The sequence below is a fragment of the Egretta garzetta genome, unplaced genomic scaffold, assembly GCF_000687185.1.
Source record: "Egretta garzetta isolate BGI_Z169 unplaced genomic scaffold, ASM68718v1 scaffold397, whole genome shotgun sequence".
NCBI classification, from domain to species: domain Eukaryota; kingdom Metazoa; phylum Chordata; class Aves; order Pelecaniformes; family Ardeidae; genus Egretta; species Egretta garzetta.
This window is the reverse complement of record NW_009260493.1, coordinates 2858936-2876809: the sequence shown is the minus strand read 5'-3', so window position 1 is coordinate 2876809 and position 17874 is coordinate 2858936. Positions and strand designations below refer to the sequence as shown.

At 35.9% G+C, this 17874-nt stretch overlaps 1 protein-coding gene across 3 annotated transcripts in view; it reads right to left on the bottom strand.

Moving 5' to 3' along the window:
- Positions 1 to 2651: 2651 nt before the first annotated feature.
- Positions 2652 to 17874, bottom strand: part of ZDHHC14 (zinc finger DHHC-type palmitoyltransferase 14) — a 113874-nt gene continuing 98651 nt past the window's right edge. For all 3 annotated transcript variants that reach the window (XM_035899847.1, XM_035899848.1, XM_009644300.2), the window contains exons 7-9: positions 16109 to 16218; positions 12894 to 12996; positions 2652 to 3712 (exon numbers count right to left, since the gene is read on the bottom strand). In XM_035899847.1, the coding sequence (XP_035755740.1) occupies positions 3356 to 3712; positions 12894 to 12996; positions 16109 to 16218 (570 nt within the window). In that variant the 3' untranslated portion in view covers positions 2652 to 3355. The remainder of the gene's footprint in view (positions 3713 to 12893; positions 12997 to 16108; positions 16219 to 17874) is intronic.

Here is a 17874-nt window from a genome sequence, read left to right as displayed (position 1 = left end):
CTCACTACAAGACAGACATTGAGGTGCTGGAGTGTGTCCAGAGAAGAGCAGCAAAGCTGGTGAGGGGTCTGGAGCACAAATCTGATGAGGAGCAGCTGAGGGAACTGGGGTTGTTTAACCTGGAGAAGAGGAGACTGAGGGGAAACCTTATCACCCTCTATAACTGCCTGACAGGAGGGTGTAACAAGGTGGGTGTTGGTCTCTTCTCCCAAGTAACAAGCAATAGGACAAGAGGAAACAGCCTCAAGCTGTAACAGGGGAGATTTAGATTGGATACTAGGAAAAGTTTCTTTACTGAAAGTGTTGTAAAGCATTGGAACGGGCTGCCCAGGGAAATGGTGGAGTCACCATCCCTGGAGGTATTTAAAAGGCATGTAGATGTGGTGCTACTTGGCAGTTGTAGTTAATGGTTGGACTCAATGATCTTAAAGGTCCTTTCCAACCTAAATGATTCCATGATTCTATAAATCACTGCCTCTTGTCAATCAAAGACTGCAAGTACCACACCATATGGCTTAACGGACTTAGTTCCAAAATCTTCCAGCAGATGTCCTCACAAGGCAGTCGTGTCAGAGAGGTTAGAGATGTTACCATTTAAAAAAGACAGATGGCAATGAAAATAGATTTAAATTCAGGGTGATATAAATATATAGATAGACGAATTCAAAGTATTTAATTTATTCTCAAGTGCCAAACTTAAAACCATAAACATGTTAAAAAAAAATAAGGTTGTGATCTTAAAACCTAAAAAAAATAAATCACAACCCACTAAAAAAACCCACGTGTTTTGAGTAGCACATCTGTTTCAATTTTGTTAAGTAATTCTTATATCTCAGTTATAAACAAAACAAGAGGTTAAAAAAAAGATGGTGAAAAGCACAAGTTTCACATGGAAAGCACAAAGACTCTATTCCTGTCCTTCTCTCTTCCATTTCATGTGAAAACTGATGCTAATTTTGTTGCGTGCACAGAGCTGATGTGCAGCTTTCTGCACTACTCCCTAGTCGCAACGACATAAAAATGTTGCCATGAAGTTGGTATTCTTGGAAGCATAAAATCCCTCGGGTATTTCAGTGAGACTTAAAAAGAACAATTTCCTTAAAATAGTGATCCTCATCATTACTGCTACAAGTGGGAAGTTTTGATACCACGTTAAAAATATTTGACTTGTCCTTCTATGTAGTGAGTAATGCATCTACTGTCATCTACCCGCAGACACCTATGAGATAATGATTCAGTCAGGTACTGGTCTAAAAACTCAAAGCTGGGATTCTTTACCCAGGCCTATGAGACCAGTATCTCCAGCCCTCAATTTGTTACCTGCTCTAACGCAGATGTTTATGGCTTCATATATGAGAAGCCATATCAGAAAAGGATGAAATCAAGATGATAAACATCACTAACTCTTCTTCAAGAGCAGACACAGAAGTAAGTGCCAATACTTGGGGCTTATTGGGAGACCAGCCAACTGGGACACGTCAGTCACCTCAGTTTGGCTCATGGAAAGAACTCTAAACTGTCCCAGCTTCAGAAAAATGCTGGGAGTGTGGCTTCAATAGCTAGGACAGACTTGTCTGCCAGAGGTTCTTTGATGGACCCGTTACGGCACTTAAAGACAGAATGCGTTCTTATGTTCTACATGCTGAATTAGGTCAAAGCTAGTATCATCAATTATAGAAACAGATTGCTTATGAAATCTTAGAGGAGTAGGGTATTTGTCAGTGTCTTGTCTAAAGCTTCAATAGCATGGGTGACTGGTTTTCTGCAGGCTGACTGTCTTCAATTTCAACAATGAACGTAAAAACAAGAAGATTTTTAGCTTAGTCAGTGAATGACCATGGTGAACAATACAGAACTGTTACATTTCTTAACTAGTCAATGCTTTCATGCCATAAAAGCATCAGATAAAGCACATTCAGCACTTAGTTTGTCCTGAGAAGAATCCAAGTTGCATAACCTGAAAAGCATGGTAAATACAGTATTAAAGCTATTAAACTTTCTCAGCTTAACTAAGGTTCTCTTCAGCTATCACAAAAAATAATTATAAAAATCTCTTTAACCTTTTTGTTGTGCTTTACTTAAAAAAAAAAAAAAGCACTTCTGTGAAATCAAGATTTCAATTTACAGTATCATAGGACAAATACAAATGAAAGATGATGGCTGGGGGCAGCTACAGTCTATTGTTAACCATTTAAGATTACTTCTCAAGCTGTCTGTCTTAGTCTTGAATCTTAAGCCCCTCACCCTTCAGCCATACGATAAGGAATATCGAATTACAGTCCAAGCAGAGGCTAACTCTACTGTTTCCAAATAAAGACTTCTTATGGGAACAAATACACAGCTCAAACAAAACAATAAAAGATTCTGAAGCAATCCTAATTGTAACCATAGCTCTGGTTTCATTATGTAAACATATTCCAGTCAAATCTTTACAAACTACGTCAACAAATCATGATTTCCCCCTCTTTCCCCAGGAAAACTGCACAAGGATAACTGTACACATGTCCAAGAAATAGAGGATGTCATTTTATTGGAGGTCCACAGGTAATTGTATCACATTAGGGAGTGGAAGAATCTCGTGGTATGGCACAACACAATACCTCACTCTAAGCACTTAAACAGAAGGTTAAATGATATGCAACATGATCAAATCAGTAATTCTCCATCTCCTAGGCACCACTGATTAATTTAAAATAAAATTTAATAACTTGAAAAAATAATATAGTCCAATAATTTGTTTGTTGCACTGTCTTTAAATGAAACAGCACTTTGAAAGTCACAAATAAAAAAGCAGCACTTTCTCTTAATACCAACACCACTGTAACACATACTGTAGCGTGGCATGCAAATCCATATCTGCAGTCTTTTTTTTTTTTGTATTAACAAATGGAATGGTAATTTCCTATCTCAAATATTAGTAGCATAACATGTAAGTGCAGATCATTCTGGCCACAAGTGTGGTAAGCCTTAACGAGTGTGTATTACAAGAGCATAGAACACAGAGCATGACACTTACATCCAAGAATCTCTCTCTTTTATACTGTACATGGTGTTTGTTACAGGCTGAATTCCAACTTGCTGTACCCAAGCTTCAGGAAACAAGATTATTGACCGTTTCTGGTTTTGCTTAAAAATAAAATGCAGTCACCATCAAAGCATAACCATTAACAACCTGGTCAAAAAAATGCCATAGCTCCATTGAAAAAATAACTTGTCTTTTTAGTAGACTCCATTACGCGATAAAGCTTCCATTATAGGCATGTTACGAAGTCTTACAGTGGTACTGCAGTGTCATTCCTGTTAAGTAGAGATTTGTATAGACACCAAGAAATGGTGCAATGTTCAAAAAAGCTGTTCAAACCGAGCTAAGCTTCACAAGACCACGTACTGAGTCTTCATGCAATGAATCCTGGCTGGCTAGACTCAGGACGTGCATTGTATGGCTGTGTGTAATAGGACTTCCACTTGGCAGCATCCCAGGAGGTGATGGAGCTTCTTCAGGAGTGAGAAATTGATGACCTTCATGCTCCTCTTTTAATGGTATCATGTCTGTCAAACCTGTATCTGATGTGAGATTTGGCATAGAAGATGGTGGTGTTGGTTGCCCTAGAGTTAGAGTTGCACAAGGCCCACTGATAGCAGTCTTTCCTGGTAAAGGCAGCTCTTCACTAGTTATGCTTGGCTCACTCTGTAGTAGGGGGGTGGCAGCAGCCTGCAAAACGAATTTAGTGCTCTGAATGCACTGATCTTGGTCACACTGTAGAATGGAAGGGTGTCAAAATCATAAGGCAAACAAAACAGAGGAAAAATAAAGGAGAATATGGACAAAATGTATGGAAAAGAATGGGATGTGAAGAGAAAAAAAAGAAAGCCATTAGTATCATTCCATGGTTAGCCACCCAAAAATCCCATTGCATGCTGCCCGGAAAAAAAAAAAAGCGTGCAAAGTGCTTTGGATTACCATCAAAGTAAATTATGATAAACATTTACAGTGTTCACTTAAGGATTTTGGTAACCTCTAAAACAGTGTTTTGTGGGTGCTGTAATTCAAATGCTTTGGTTATTCTTTTTCAAAGCCATTTGGAAAGCCTAGCTGCACAGTCTGTGTGTAACTAACTGCATTGGGTACCTCAAAACCTCCCTGATTCCAGGTAAGGTGAAGCACTCCCACACTATTAATTTTACCCTAGAGTAGCTAGCAGTTCATAGAGAGGCCCAGAGACATAATCCAAGCATCTTTCCAAGTTCAAAAACACTAGGCAAGCATCCTTTTTTTAATTGGTCTTCATGTCTTGGAATTAAGGTGCTACAGAAGTTTTCCAGAAGAATTCCTTTGATGCAGATGGTTTTATAAAGATATAGCTGGCAATACAGCCTCTATGAGCAAAAACTTCCCTCCCTCCCAATTTAATAGATTATAACACACTCTAGAGAATATACTACACTATACTTAATACTCTATAGGATGTGCAGAAATTAGGTAGAACCGCAGATGCATTAATTAGTTATCAACTTTCATGATTTTTAGGCTGTTTCTTGATTAGTTTAATCTTGACAATGAGAACAATAAAGGTACAAAACACAAATTTTCTGGCATGCACTTTTACAATAACAAGCCAAATTCAGTATTATATAAATCCAGTTAAGCTCAGTGAGTATTACCAGGAACACTTTTGGCTCTACATCATTCCTAAGAACCGTTTACACAAAATTATCATTCATTCCTTGAGATGACAAGACAACAGGTAAGTCATCCAGCTAGCTAAGTGGGTAGCAGACCTCCTGCCAAATTAAGTTTCTTTAACACAAACTGGCACAATTTTTGAGAGCTTCCAAGGATAATATTTACTTGATTCATAGCCTGATCAGTTATAACATCTGCAGATTTTCAAAATCCTGTTAGACTCATTTGCCATACTACTGTTCTGCTGTGCAAGAGAAACAATGAGTCAAACAGTAACTCCAATAAGCAGAACTGTAACTTCAATGCAGCAAAGAAAATTTGGAAGCAAGCAAGCAGAACAAAAAAATAATAATAATAAAAAAAAATATATATATATCCAGAGGTAAGACATGCCTTTTCACTGTTGCTATTTCAAGGATTCTGGTAAAGCAGTATGTTCTGCTTTACAACTGACTTCTTTCATCTACATCAGATTACTGAGAGACATTACAAACCCAAAATCTGTTCAAGATATTCCCAATCATAACCACTGCTACTAACATTACATCAATTCCCTAAAATGCCCATTTGAGTTTAATAAGCCACCATGATATACTCTATATAAACTCTATGTGAACTCCCTTTACTGTATGATGAAAACCATCACTATGAATGCTTCCTCTGATATTTTCAGGTCCTCCAATCCCATGACCGAATAGCTTAATGATGGATGCGCACACATTACATTCAGAAAGCGTGCAAGCAGACTACTTGGTCACAGTAAATAGGTAGTATTTTAAACGCATCTAAGTGGTTTAGGACTCCCAGACCAGCTACTTTTTGACAGGCAGAAGTCCAATCCTTACTCTGTTACGTATTTTCCAACACTTATGCTTTCAGAAATATAAATGCACTTACTTCCTATTGCATAAATTGAATTCACATACGCAGCAGGCAATTTCTTCCCTGTGAAACGATGAACAGCCCCAGCCAAACAACTGAAGTGGTCCCATATCATTTCAGAGGGAATTCTCACAGGCTTAAAGCCAAAACCTTGCATAAGTACCTTACTAAGAAGAAAACCATTAGCATCTTTTAAAGTCAAGCTTTCAATTAGTAATTGAGTGTGAATAACTCATTCTTGATTAATATACTATTGTTCACGCCTGGTTATTTCAATTAAACTATAGCCCTTCAACCAGCCTTACTATGCAGACCTTAAAGATCTGTTAACTGAATTTTCAAACTTCAAAAAGACCAACAAAATCCATCTTCTCTGAAAAGCAGTAGCCAAAGAGCATGTTAAATAGCAAAGGAATGCCTATAACCACTGGGGTACGTTGAAAACAAATAATGTTAGCAGCTGACTTACTGCTTTAGTGAAGCTTCAGCACTGATCTTCAAAAGGAAATCATTAATGTGTTCAGGCAAAACAAGTACACAGTTTTAAATTAGCTGAAGGTAATATACTGGTTGTATAGTCTGAATTAATTTTCTTCTTACTGAACTCTAGTGTATTTCAACTGAATCAATATCCAAAAGATCAAGTAGCCTTACAAAACTCCATTAAACAGAGTGTTATAAAACTTTTTCAGGTGCTGTATCTCTCTTCATTTGCCATGCACTTTCCTGAAGCCTCTTCTCTTATTCAGATACATTTCAGGTTTCTTTTTTTGTTCTATTTAACAGTGATCAACATGAAATTTCTTAGGAAAACACAGGCTGTAAACAGCTTTCAAAAGTGATTAGAGTGAGGTTTATACTAGAAAAGATAGATGCATTCAATGCAGCTCTCAAAAACATCTGACAAAACCCACATATACTACACAGGTAGACTATTCTTGAGTCTAAATGGCCAGCACAAAACTAAACAAGGGAATCAAATTTGTTTATAGGGCTGGCATGGTGTTTTTTTCTTGATTCCCTATTTCACTCTTAACTAAGTGAAATTTAGGGCCAAAAGTCTTAACAGCTATTAATCACATGAATTATTCAATGCCAGCATTTCAGATAGAATAAAAAAGCCTATGATTGTGACAAAAAGGAAGCCAAACACTGAAATCTAAATAGCTAAAAATCTACTGTAGAAATTATTCCACCAGTACCTTCTTACCTCAGATCTACTCATTTTGTTTTCCACTTACAATTTCCACTGTTTCAGAAGAACAGCAGATTCTGAAGGTAAGACAAGCTTAAGTTCTACAAGTACAGAAGTTCAATTATATATGTGCATAGATTTTTTTTTAGCCATCTCTGTATTTATTTCCACATCAAAAGGCACAAATTAAAGCAAATTAGACAAAACCTAAAATTCTGTGTTTATTTCACAAATAAATACAAGCAACTAAGGAAACAATATTTTTTATTTTTTTTCCCTGAAGAAAGTCTGATTTTTTTCTAAGCTACACACAACATACATGCTAACACAGCTGTTGTACATGGCAATACATTTTCCACATTTCTAATGCCAAAGCCAGATATTATTTACGCTGAATTTAAAATTAACTTTGTTAAAAATTTTCTAAACTCTGGGAACATTAAAGAATTGTTATGGTTCTCAGTAGATGGAGAAAAGAAGGTTGAATTATCTCTCAGCATCTCTGAATAAAGTACAAACAACAAAAAGTTCAGAGAAGACTGGCAGCACTGAATGACAGTGCCATGAAGTAACAGAAAGTATGCTGAAATGCCATCCTAGATGGATACAATAGATGGGTAAAGAGCGGAGGGATGGAGCTCTGTAACTCTTCCCTACAGCTGTAGGATTTCACATTCAGCATCATGGCATTGCAGATATTGTGCGACAACTGAGCCACAAAACCCAAGTTGTCAATGGCTCCACTAGCAAGTAGTACAGTGCACCAGGAGATGTATAACGAGAAATGCTTCTGAAGCCAAAGGGGAAACTATAACTGTTCCAGGGATTTTACTTCAGACTAGCTACTGTTTGTTCTTATGGACTGAATGTCCATGAGTAGTTACAGCACGTTGGCTGCATTCCATGAGTACATCTGAAAGAAATCTAGTTCATGTGCTCTGATACTGCTCTGCAATGTGAACGAAAATGTAGTAAATACGCACAATCAAAAGAATTGCTTCTAAAACATACCTCAATCCAAAGCAAAACGCTGAAGATGATTTACTGCATGTGCCCTTAACCCATTTTAACTGTGAAGTAAAATGCTTTAATGAAAATCCTGTGTCAACCTTGACTGTAGTAATGCTGACTTGTTAAAAGCCCTAAGTTCCTTTTTGGGCAATGATAAATTATATTTGTGAAGTATGACAGTAAATATACAAGAAAACACACTCTTAAATCTCCCACCAAAGTGGGGCTCCTATTCTTGCTGATCCTTGTACTGCCATGGTAGAAATACTTACTCCTAATAATGAGAATATGCAAAGCAAAGGAGAAAGTATGCTAGGTCAGGTAAAGTTCCCTGAATCAGCCGGATTTCTGTTTCCAGATCAGTGCTAGAAATACTAATGTGAACATTTGAGAGAGGACTTTGCTGCACGTCTCACTGGTAATGAATGTTGCACATACACTATTATGGTTCCTATAATTTTTAGTGGTACGTATAAGTAAGAAAAACTCTAACTAAAGAATTTGCATCCAGGAAAGGAAAGGGAGTACTGGAAATTAGGGAATTTGGCACACAAGTAAACTACCGAAGCACTGAAATAAGAGTGCCTAGAATGCCGGAGTACAGGTGAATTTCTTAAAACCAAAGAAATAAACCTGTCCCAAGATAGAGGCAGATAGAAGTAAAATCTATCACTTTATAAGGCATTAAGAGAATTCCTAGAGACATCATAGTAAAAATAAAGCAAATTAATTCCTCTAAAAAAGTGCATGGAGTCAGATGGATTCTGTGTTTCTTCATAATGGGTTACTAAAGAATAAAATACCCTATATTAAAACCCAAGAATGAACTCAGGCTTTTAAGAGAAAGCTAAATACTACAGAAGTACAGATCCAGGTAATGGTAGCTGGTAGGTTTATGGTGAAATAAGAACTTTTTTTCAGAGTAGAAAGAAAATAAACCTTAAAATGAAAGAGAAAGAAAGAATAAAATAGAGAAAATTATGATTTCATAATGGGTGTGATACTGTGTTTCATGCAAAAAAAAATTTAAGAATGAGAAAGGAAATACTTGGGCAATCACACTAATGAAAAACTTTTTAAAATAATCAGCAATAAAATGCAATAGGGAAATGCTTTGGAAAGATCAGATCTACAGATCATTAGCTTCAAGTGATCATGCTTGTCACTTGGATAAGGATATTAAGAAGCTGACTAATGAATTTACCAGATTAATTTCAAACTATATGTGAAAAGAGATTAAAAACACTGGGAATGTACAAGGAAAATAATTATGTGCTTCCAGCCTTCAAAAAAGTAAATAAAATTCCAGCTTTTAGTAAAATAAGAGAGATACTAAGGAAAGAACAGGAGAAAAAGCTCTTTTATAAAGATCTGGGGGGGGTGGGGAGGCAATCACAGTATGGGTCTATGAAGCACTCATTATAGCAACTACCCTGGCTTTCTGAGATTGTGACAAACTGAGTCATTAGCACAAGTAGGGTAGCTCCTACATGAAACATTCAAAGTCTCAAAGGCAAAATTACCACAAAAGCTGTTACATACAAAAGCAGTGCCCCACAAATGGTAACCTGAATAAGAGATAATGTATTGCACTGAAAACAAGTGTCTGGCAAGTTTAAACTTAGCCTAATAATTTATTTTGAGGTTGAATGAAAAATGATGCTATGCTAAAAGATGTATTAAAATAAATAAAAGCAGAATATAATATTAAGCAACCTCGAGAGATTTAAAGAATGACCAGACGGTAATTGGGTGAGGCACAAGAATCCTATTTAGAAAGACACAAGCCACTGAGTAAAAGATTTGAGGGAAGGGAAGAGAAGGAAAGGAAAGAGGGATGGGAAAGAATAAGAGAAGACAAGTGTGATATAGAAGATCCTCATTAACATCTTCCTTTAATATCAATGGGCAGGAGACACATTTTAGCACACTATGTGGATTAAGTAGTATAGCATCTAGACATTAAGATTCAATGTATAGATAAGATGATGCAATGCATTCTGGTATAAAATCCAGGGAGACAGACCATAAAGGTGTACTAGAACACACTTCAGATTTCTAATAAATTATTTCCTGTACTCAAAAGAGTTAAACTTGTTAACACAGTATAATTACCTCTGATGATGTATAAATGGCTAAACCTCTACTGTTTAAAAAGTATTTATGGACTAAGACTATGATCTACACACGCTCTTAAGTCTGTCCTTATCTGAAACCATAATAAAACAAGCTGCAGTACTAGATACATCCCCTTCAAATGAGCCAGTTATTTGTGGCCCACCTGCCTCAGCTCCAAGAAAGCGTTTTCCATTTTATGCCTCTGTCTTTTTTTCCAAGAGGTATGCAATGTTGCAGAAGGGAAGACTGAATCATATTCCATCTTTTGCCTAACCTTTGTCAGTGAAGACGTGAGGTAAAAAGGAAACCTTTTCTTCCACAAAGACTTCTCTATTATTTTGCTTCCACTGGAGTCTTGGGCTTGAGCTAGTCTGTAATTTAAGCCATCAATCGCCAAAGGAAATTTTGATGTTTGCACCTGAACTTCTAGCAAGAGGGATTCTAGAGAGTCTTGCAGAGATTCCTCCTCTAAAAAAAAAAAAAAAAAAAAAAAAAAAAAAAAAAAAAAAAAAAACCAAACTCAAAAAACCCAACAGGATGCTGCATGCCTTGTTACGCTTCTGCCATAAAGTGTACTCTGCTGCCTTTCACTCAAGAAGCTTCAGCAGTCTTTTTCAGGGGAGAACAAGTGAATGGCCGGTGTTCCTAATGCTCCTGTTCACAAACTTCTTCAGAAGAGTCTAAGACTGCGTAATGGGAAGAAAGCTGAGAGAAACAGATACTGTAAAGCCTGGAAAAGTACTAGGGGTCACTTCATGGGAAAAATGTTTAACTAGAATGATGAAGCTTTACTTGAGTATTTCTGTCAAAATTTAAATCATAACAGGAAATCTTGTACAGAATGGCTGAAAACAACTAAGCTAGCAGTAAGGTGAATTAACTTTGGTAGGAAAAAAAGTCAGTCTGTTATGTGGATGAGATTGAGATCTTAACTGAAATAGGGAAATCAGTTTTGTTGTTTGCTGCTTTATGAGATAGGAGAGATGGGAACCTGAAAGTAGGTACAATCTACTGAGAAGAGCAAAAATGTTGACCCTAGAACACAGAAAAAAGGGAAATGCGAAACAAGAACAATCAGAGGCAAAGTTATGTCCCTGTGCATTGTTGCCAGCAGGAAATGAATTTATAATTTCTTATTGCTTCATGCAATTCAGGAAAGAATGCAAGACTTTAAATAGGGAGGGAAAATAGTGCTAGAGAGACTGAGAAACTAGGCAGGTCTTTAACAGTTTGCAACAAAACTCAAGGGAGAAATTTTAATGCTGATGGCCAGCTGCCACTAGAAACCAGTTGGTCTTGGATACAGACCAGGAATAATACCCTGAGAAAAACAGCATCACAGTCTTAAAGATATTCCTCCATACCAAACACAACCTATTACATTTTTCAAGCTTTTTCTGAGAGATCATTTTCAGGAATGAAAGCTGTGCATTTCCAAGTGACTCCGATAACTGTTAAAGAACCCAAGCCTTTCCCAGCTTGAATAGTGTGATGTTCTAGGATGTAAGTTCAAATCTGTGAAGAATTTGCATATTTACAGGTATTACACTCTAAAATCATAATAGCTATGTTTGACTTAAAGTAATACCATAACAGATTTCTCCATTTCCAGAGACAATTTAGTCAATTTTCTATTAAACTGGCAAAATATTTCCTCATTAATAACTAGTAATAATTATAATAATGATTGTGTCTTCTTACAATGCAAGTAATAATGTTATGATATAATGTTATGAAGTATAATGTTATGATAATTTAATGCCAAGGACTTAGTGTGGTTTAATTTTCCTCACAAATAAGAAGTCTTGACAGAGTCAGAAAGGTTGGGTAATTCCTGAAAGACCTCATGATATTTCTAAGGTTTGCTTTTTTTTTTTTTTTTTTTTTTTTTTTTAACACCCCTTTTCTCTTTTCCAAGTTACATTTTTTTGAGTAAAATTTTCATGGAGCATTACCTTGTTCTGTACAACTGCCCCTCACAGAAGATTCATAGTTAATACTGTGTCTTTAATACATTTTCTTACTAAGGAGACTAACAAATCTTCTATTTAATCCTCAAAATAATAAGTAAAAACAGCTTAGGAACTACAGCAAAACTTTTATACCAGTTTATCAGTGACACTAAAACTAATCTGTCTGGGAACAATGAGTCTTTTCTTCTCTCGTTCAAAAGAAAGGCTGAATTACGTCAGAAGGCCTTGTGGCCTCCTCTTTTTTGGCAGAGGGAGGGTGTCCATAACTCATGGCTTCTTTGATAAAGTCTTAGAACCCACATAATATGAAGATATGTGGATAACAATACAGAAATAGGCACATATGTAAGATGCTTGCCTTTGCAAAAAGATCTCTTTCCAGTTATTCTCTTCTTCTTGGCACTGGAAATCCTATCTTCCATTATGATAGCCAATGCTACCAGCAAAAAACAAAGTAAAAACTATTGGCACAGTTTCAAAGATGTTTAAAAGCTTTTGTCGTAACAATCCAGTTGCCATTTTTTGTTCATTGGAAGTTCAGTGTCCTCCTGCTCTTTCTTCAACATACTTCTCCCCTAGAAACTCCTCTTTGTTCATCTTTGCTTTTTAAAACACTGTAGTCTATGCAAAACCGTAGTGTACAAGCAAAGAAGGAAATAGAGAATGAAGAAAGTGCCATACAAAATAACAATTAGCTGGAAAATGATGAACCAGAGCAAGTCCATGATACTTGAATGTTCAAAACACAGCAGGTGTCAACAGTACAAGTCAAAATGCCAGTATATTCAATAAATCAACAGTGCAGAAAAGCCTCTCTTTTTTTTAGAATCCACAAGTAATAACTATTACACTGTGTGAAACATATATCAAAAAGAGCCTTGGGTTTTTTTCTTTACTGTTAATAAACAAGTCATTCCACCCAGAGTGTCAGCTGTATCCAGTTAGTTATTACTTGATTAGTTCACATGAAAGTGGAGAAGGAAAACATTCACAGGAATCTTGATGAACAACACTATGGGATGATTCCTACCATGTTGCTCTGTGATTGTGTGGCCCCATACATAGTAATGCCATTTGATGGTCCTGCTAATTGCGGTGTATCTGGTTGTATAAATCCTCTTCTGTCAATTAGGCTACAGAATAATCAAATAAAGAAAAAGTGTTAGAGAGATTTCAGATCATTAACCACCTCCTTTCGATGAAAGGAAATAGAAAATTTTTCTATCATATAACAGACCTTAATACCTCGCCAATACCTTCAAATGTCCCCTTTTATTCAACTGAAGTAGGAGACTTCATTTCTACTCATCAGCAAGGTAACTGTTTCCTTATAATACTACCCGCCACATAGTCACATGTACTGCTACTTTTCTGGATTTTTATCATAGACAAAAGATTTGGAAGCTTACCAGCAGATACCATAAACCCCAAGAATTTTAAACCATAGGTATGAAAACAAATTACAAAACTCACTAATGCACTTTGAATCATTATCTATTTTGAAGGTTCTTTTGTTATCAGTTTCCACATCTCAATTAAAGCTACTTAATCACAAAAATTTAGAAAGAGGAAATTTTGTTCAGACAACTTACTTACCAGGTGTTTCATGACAGATACTTAACACTACTTATGGTAAGAATAGTGGAGCACTAAAGTGATGCCGTGATAAAATTTCTTATTTCCATCTAAGAAAGTGTTTTGTGGAGAAATTAATAAGTAAAAAAAAACCCCTACATGAGATGATTAAAAAAAAAAAAAATAGAATGGAATAATCTGACCTAGCTAAAGATTTTGCTAAAATTCCACATACAATTTTACTCTCCATTTGAGAACTATAAAACTCACTTAGGTTCTGCTAGTTAGTACTCATAAAAAACTGAATGTACAGACTGAATTACTGTATTCTACAGGTGTAGTAGCTCATATCACTTCCATACAAAAAACTACAAAAACTTTTCAACTGTTTATGCTTCAATTCATTCAAAGTTGTTTTTTTTTCTTTTTAAATTATATGTAGCTTTCAATTATAGTTCCATGTATTTTTAATCATAGGCCACAATCTTTTTTTTTTTTTTCCTGTGACCTGAGCAATGTTACTTCCCATCTGGAAAACGACAAATTTTACCACAGGATATCAAATTTTTACGGGAGGGTTTAGAGGAATGCCTCAAGACACTTGAAAGTTAAAGCAAGCACAGAACTGGTTTTATTTGCTAATTTATGGGATATCCAAATTCACTAAGGGTCACGATGGCTTCAATTTTAAAAGATAAGAACAGGATGCATAGAAAAATCTTAGGTATTTCCCTTCTCAAATGTCAATGAGGTTTCCACTGCCTGAAGACCAGTTTAAGCTCTCCTCATGAAGGTCTGCATAACAGGTTTTTATGTACATTCAAAACACTTAGAAATCCACCTGAGATTACAACCTCACATGTGGAAAGCACTGTTTCAAAAATCAGATGCTTAAAATGTTATATGATTTATTGTATCAGAACACTAGTTAGACTATGCTGACAGCCATGAATCAACTTGAGATTTGAAAGTTACTGTTGAGGACATGTAAAATTAATTCTGAATTTTTTTAAAAAAAGAGAAACAAGGTCTTTTAACAGAAGTGAGAAAAGTTTGGATTATTTACAGACCCTCTCTTAATTTGTATTCCATTCTCAAAGGCACTTGAACATTTTGAATTTTAAGCTCTAAGTGCTGCTAAACCACATTACCAGAATTTCAGGAAAAAAATTTATATTTAGTGACTTGGAACAGAGCTGAGATTAAAAGTCAAAAAAAGCAAGGTTAGAATTTACATTTTACAATCAGTCAATTTTTACTGTTGGTCACAAAATATCTCCCCGAGAAACTCTAGATATATTTTGGCATCTATATAAGTTATGTTGCTACATGGAATTTAGGAAAGAATGTACAACCTCTGTTAAAACATAGGAGCCAATTCCAGTCTGGTCTAATTGTGTGCTGCTACTTGTATCAGCATTATGTAATTTTAATAAAGATTTCCATTTGGAGTCAAACAAAAGAATTTGAAGCACGGCACTGAGTTTTTATGTTGCATACTTTTATGAAAAACAAAATGGCAGAATTAAAGAGTTGGCTTTAGGCACCGTCCATATAGGCAGGAAGCAGAGACAGGGTTACTCTTTCTCACCACAGCGATTACAGTTAACCCAGCACGTGGAAATCTTAACTCAGTTGTCTCCTCCCTAGGAAAAGATGTCAGTCTCTCCTGTTGACCTTCAACTGCTCGTAGAAGAACCACCTCTGATATTCATAATAGCAAAGACACAAAGCCCACTTCCAATGAAACACCTTAGCTACTGGACTATAAAGTAATTTACTTACTTTCTTCTCCATAGTTCAGATTCATAACTACATAATTCCAGACAAAGCAAAACAGCTTCAACCCCTGAGTATGCCACAAAAATATTCTAGATGTCAGCCACGCTCTACAGGGGAACTGGGCCTCTGTTGTACATGTAGTATGTCAACTATCTAACCGCTGAGCATTGGAATAAGAAGCGAATTAAGGCTTTCCAGCTGCCATTTTTTTCGTCTAGTCTCAGCTCTGTATTATATTTTGTTCAAGCTGAAAAACCATCTGCAACCTTGAATATACAAATATTTTGTATTTCAAAAGTGAAAACATATGCAGCAAAAGTTAATCCATTAAGCTTTCTCTGGAATTGCTTTGGTATAAGACCACTAAATTCAGCTTAATGTATTTATGTTAACAGTAGTATAAATAAAGAAAAATTACTGAACATTTAAATAAAACTGTTCAGAGTGAAAAGACAAAAATGAACAATTATCAAACTATAGTTGTAAAATTAAGCTTCCTAAACTCTCCTAAACTCATGTCACATTTGTTAGAGATGTAAGAGTTTAATAAACTTCCAAATCTCCCATCATGCAACAGCTAACTACTAGAATCCTTTTCCGGCTAGGTATTAACTGCAGTGGCAAAAATTCAAACAACAGAAACAAGTTTATTTTCATTTCAGATGTCAACCCTAAATATATTTTACAGGATCTGATCACTAACTTTGTTTACCTACTATTTACCAACTCATCACCTTACTATTGAAGAAAAACTTAGTTAAAGCTTCTAACAGACAGTAAACCAAAGCTTTATTTTTGTTGAGTAAACTCAAGAAATCAGAAAGAATATTTTTTTCATCAATAAGCATGTGGCTTCATTTACACTAACAATATTTTTGATACTCTTACCTTGGAGAAAGGGGCCCACAGAGTGCAGCACAGCAATTAGTAAAGATGTTGCCATAACTGTATGGATTATAGTTTTCTTTACCTCTTTTATTTGACCATGATCCTTTAATCTGAAGAGATATGAACAAGATGCATCACATGTAATACACACAGAAAATGGCTGAGACAAATTAAGGCTTACCAAAGCAGCGCCATGCTACTTACATCAGAGGCAGACCAGAGAAAACCCACAATCACACTTTCCAAACAGCTTAGAGCTTTGGGCTGTTATGTAAGATTTTAGCTTCTAGCCATTCAAGCAAGCGCATGCTTTACCTCCATAGATTTAGACAACCCAAAACCTCAAAGGATCAATATACTCAGAATAGGAATTTCAGCATCTAAACATAATGGTCTAAGCTTATTTTTTTTTCAAATATTATGGCATGTTCTACAGAAGAGGTTCAATTACAACATACCATTAAAGCCAGCAACAGAGCACTTCTTTTCCATGCTCCTGGGTAAGTTCTCAAGCTGTGCAATACCACACAACATTATCTTCCCTAAAGTTCACAAATGACTCTAAAATATTATGAAGCAACTGCAGTCATTACTATCTTTTAGCACATATTACATTTTCTTTTAGCTAGTCTTGCTTTTCTGTTTGTGAGATAATTGAGAGCCTCAGTAAAATGTCTTACTGTACTCAACTGGAAATGTATGCTTTAAATGAAATTACTGAAGCGTTTACTTGAAATGCAGAGATGGTATGCTGCTGCAGTTCCTTGCTATCCGACTTCCAACAATCCAAAGGAGACATCTATTTGAGGGAAGGGGGGATAGTGGAAGCACGCTGGGTCTATCTAGAGAGACGATGTTGGCCTAAACCTAGTAACTGAGGAATACCAGAGAATCTCATCTGTCTTACTAATGAGGTAGATTTCTTCAATGTCAGGCTACTTGCTCTGAGACTCGATGCTGAGGCACAAGTCATTCTGAGCCTGCTTGGCAAGTATTTTTCTGGTTGATTGGTATTTATTGCAAAACGTATAGTTGTAACTGTGACCTTAAACAATAACAAAACATATGTTTGACAGTCCCAAAGATGCTACACTGACATTTTCCAGATACTTACGAAACAAGCCACAATGGAAAATTACAATCAAATAATTTTAAGCTTACAGTAATTTGTCAGATTACTTGCTAAATTCCAACAAGCCTTCTATACCATTAGCTACCTAGCTATTTTTATTTTCTCCTTTCATTCATTTTGTATTTCTCCTTTTAGTTAGGGGAGGACACATGAAGCCTCCACACACAGTTAAACATAATTTCATACCAAAACAGTGGAAACCTAGGCGCAAAATAGGACAACTGTAGCAATTAGAAAGTTGACCTTTAAATTAATGATATACTCCCTTGCCAGAGGTTTTAGACCTCAGACTGGCAAAGAAATTTCAAAGGAAAAATAAAGGATGAAATTTTTGTTTTGAGAATTCAGTACACTTTTCAAATTTTACAGTAAGTAATTTTTGAGTCAAAGAATATTTAGGACTCCCAGTGAACAAGAGATACTGAAAATTATTTACTAATTTCCTACTGTATAAAATATACCCGTCTCTTCTCTTCTATATTTTCCTATTTCAAGATACAGGTCCTGTGGGTGTAAATCACAATGGACACACTATGTAACCAGCACATTCTCAAGCCACAACAAACACAGTCCAAAAGACCTCTTCTGATATTTTGAATTAAGCATGACTAGGTTACTTCCTTCTTTCCTGCTG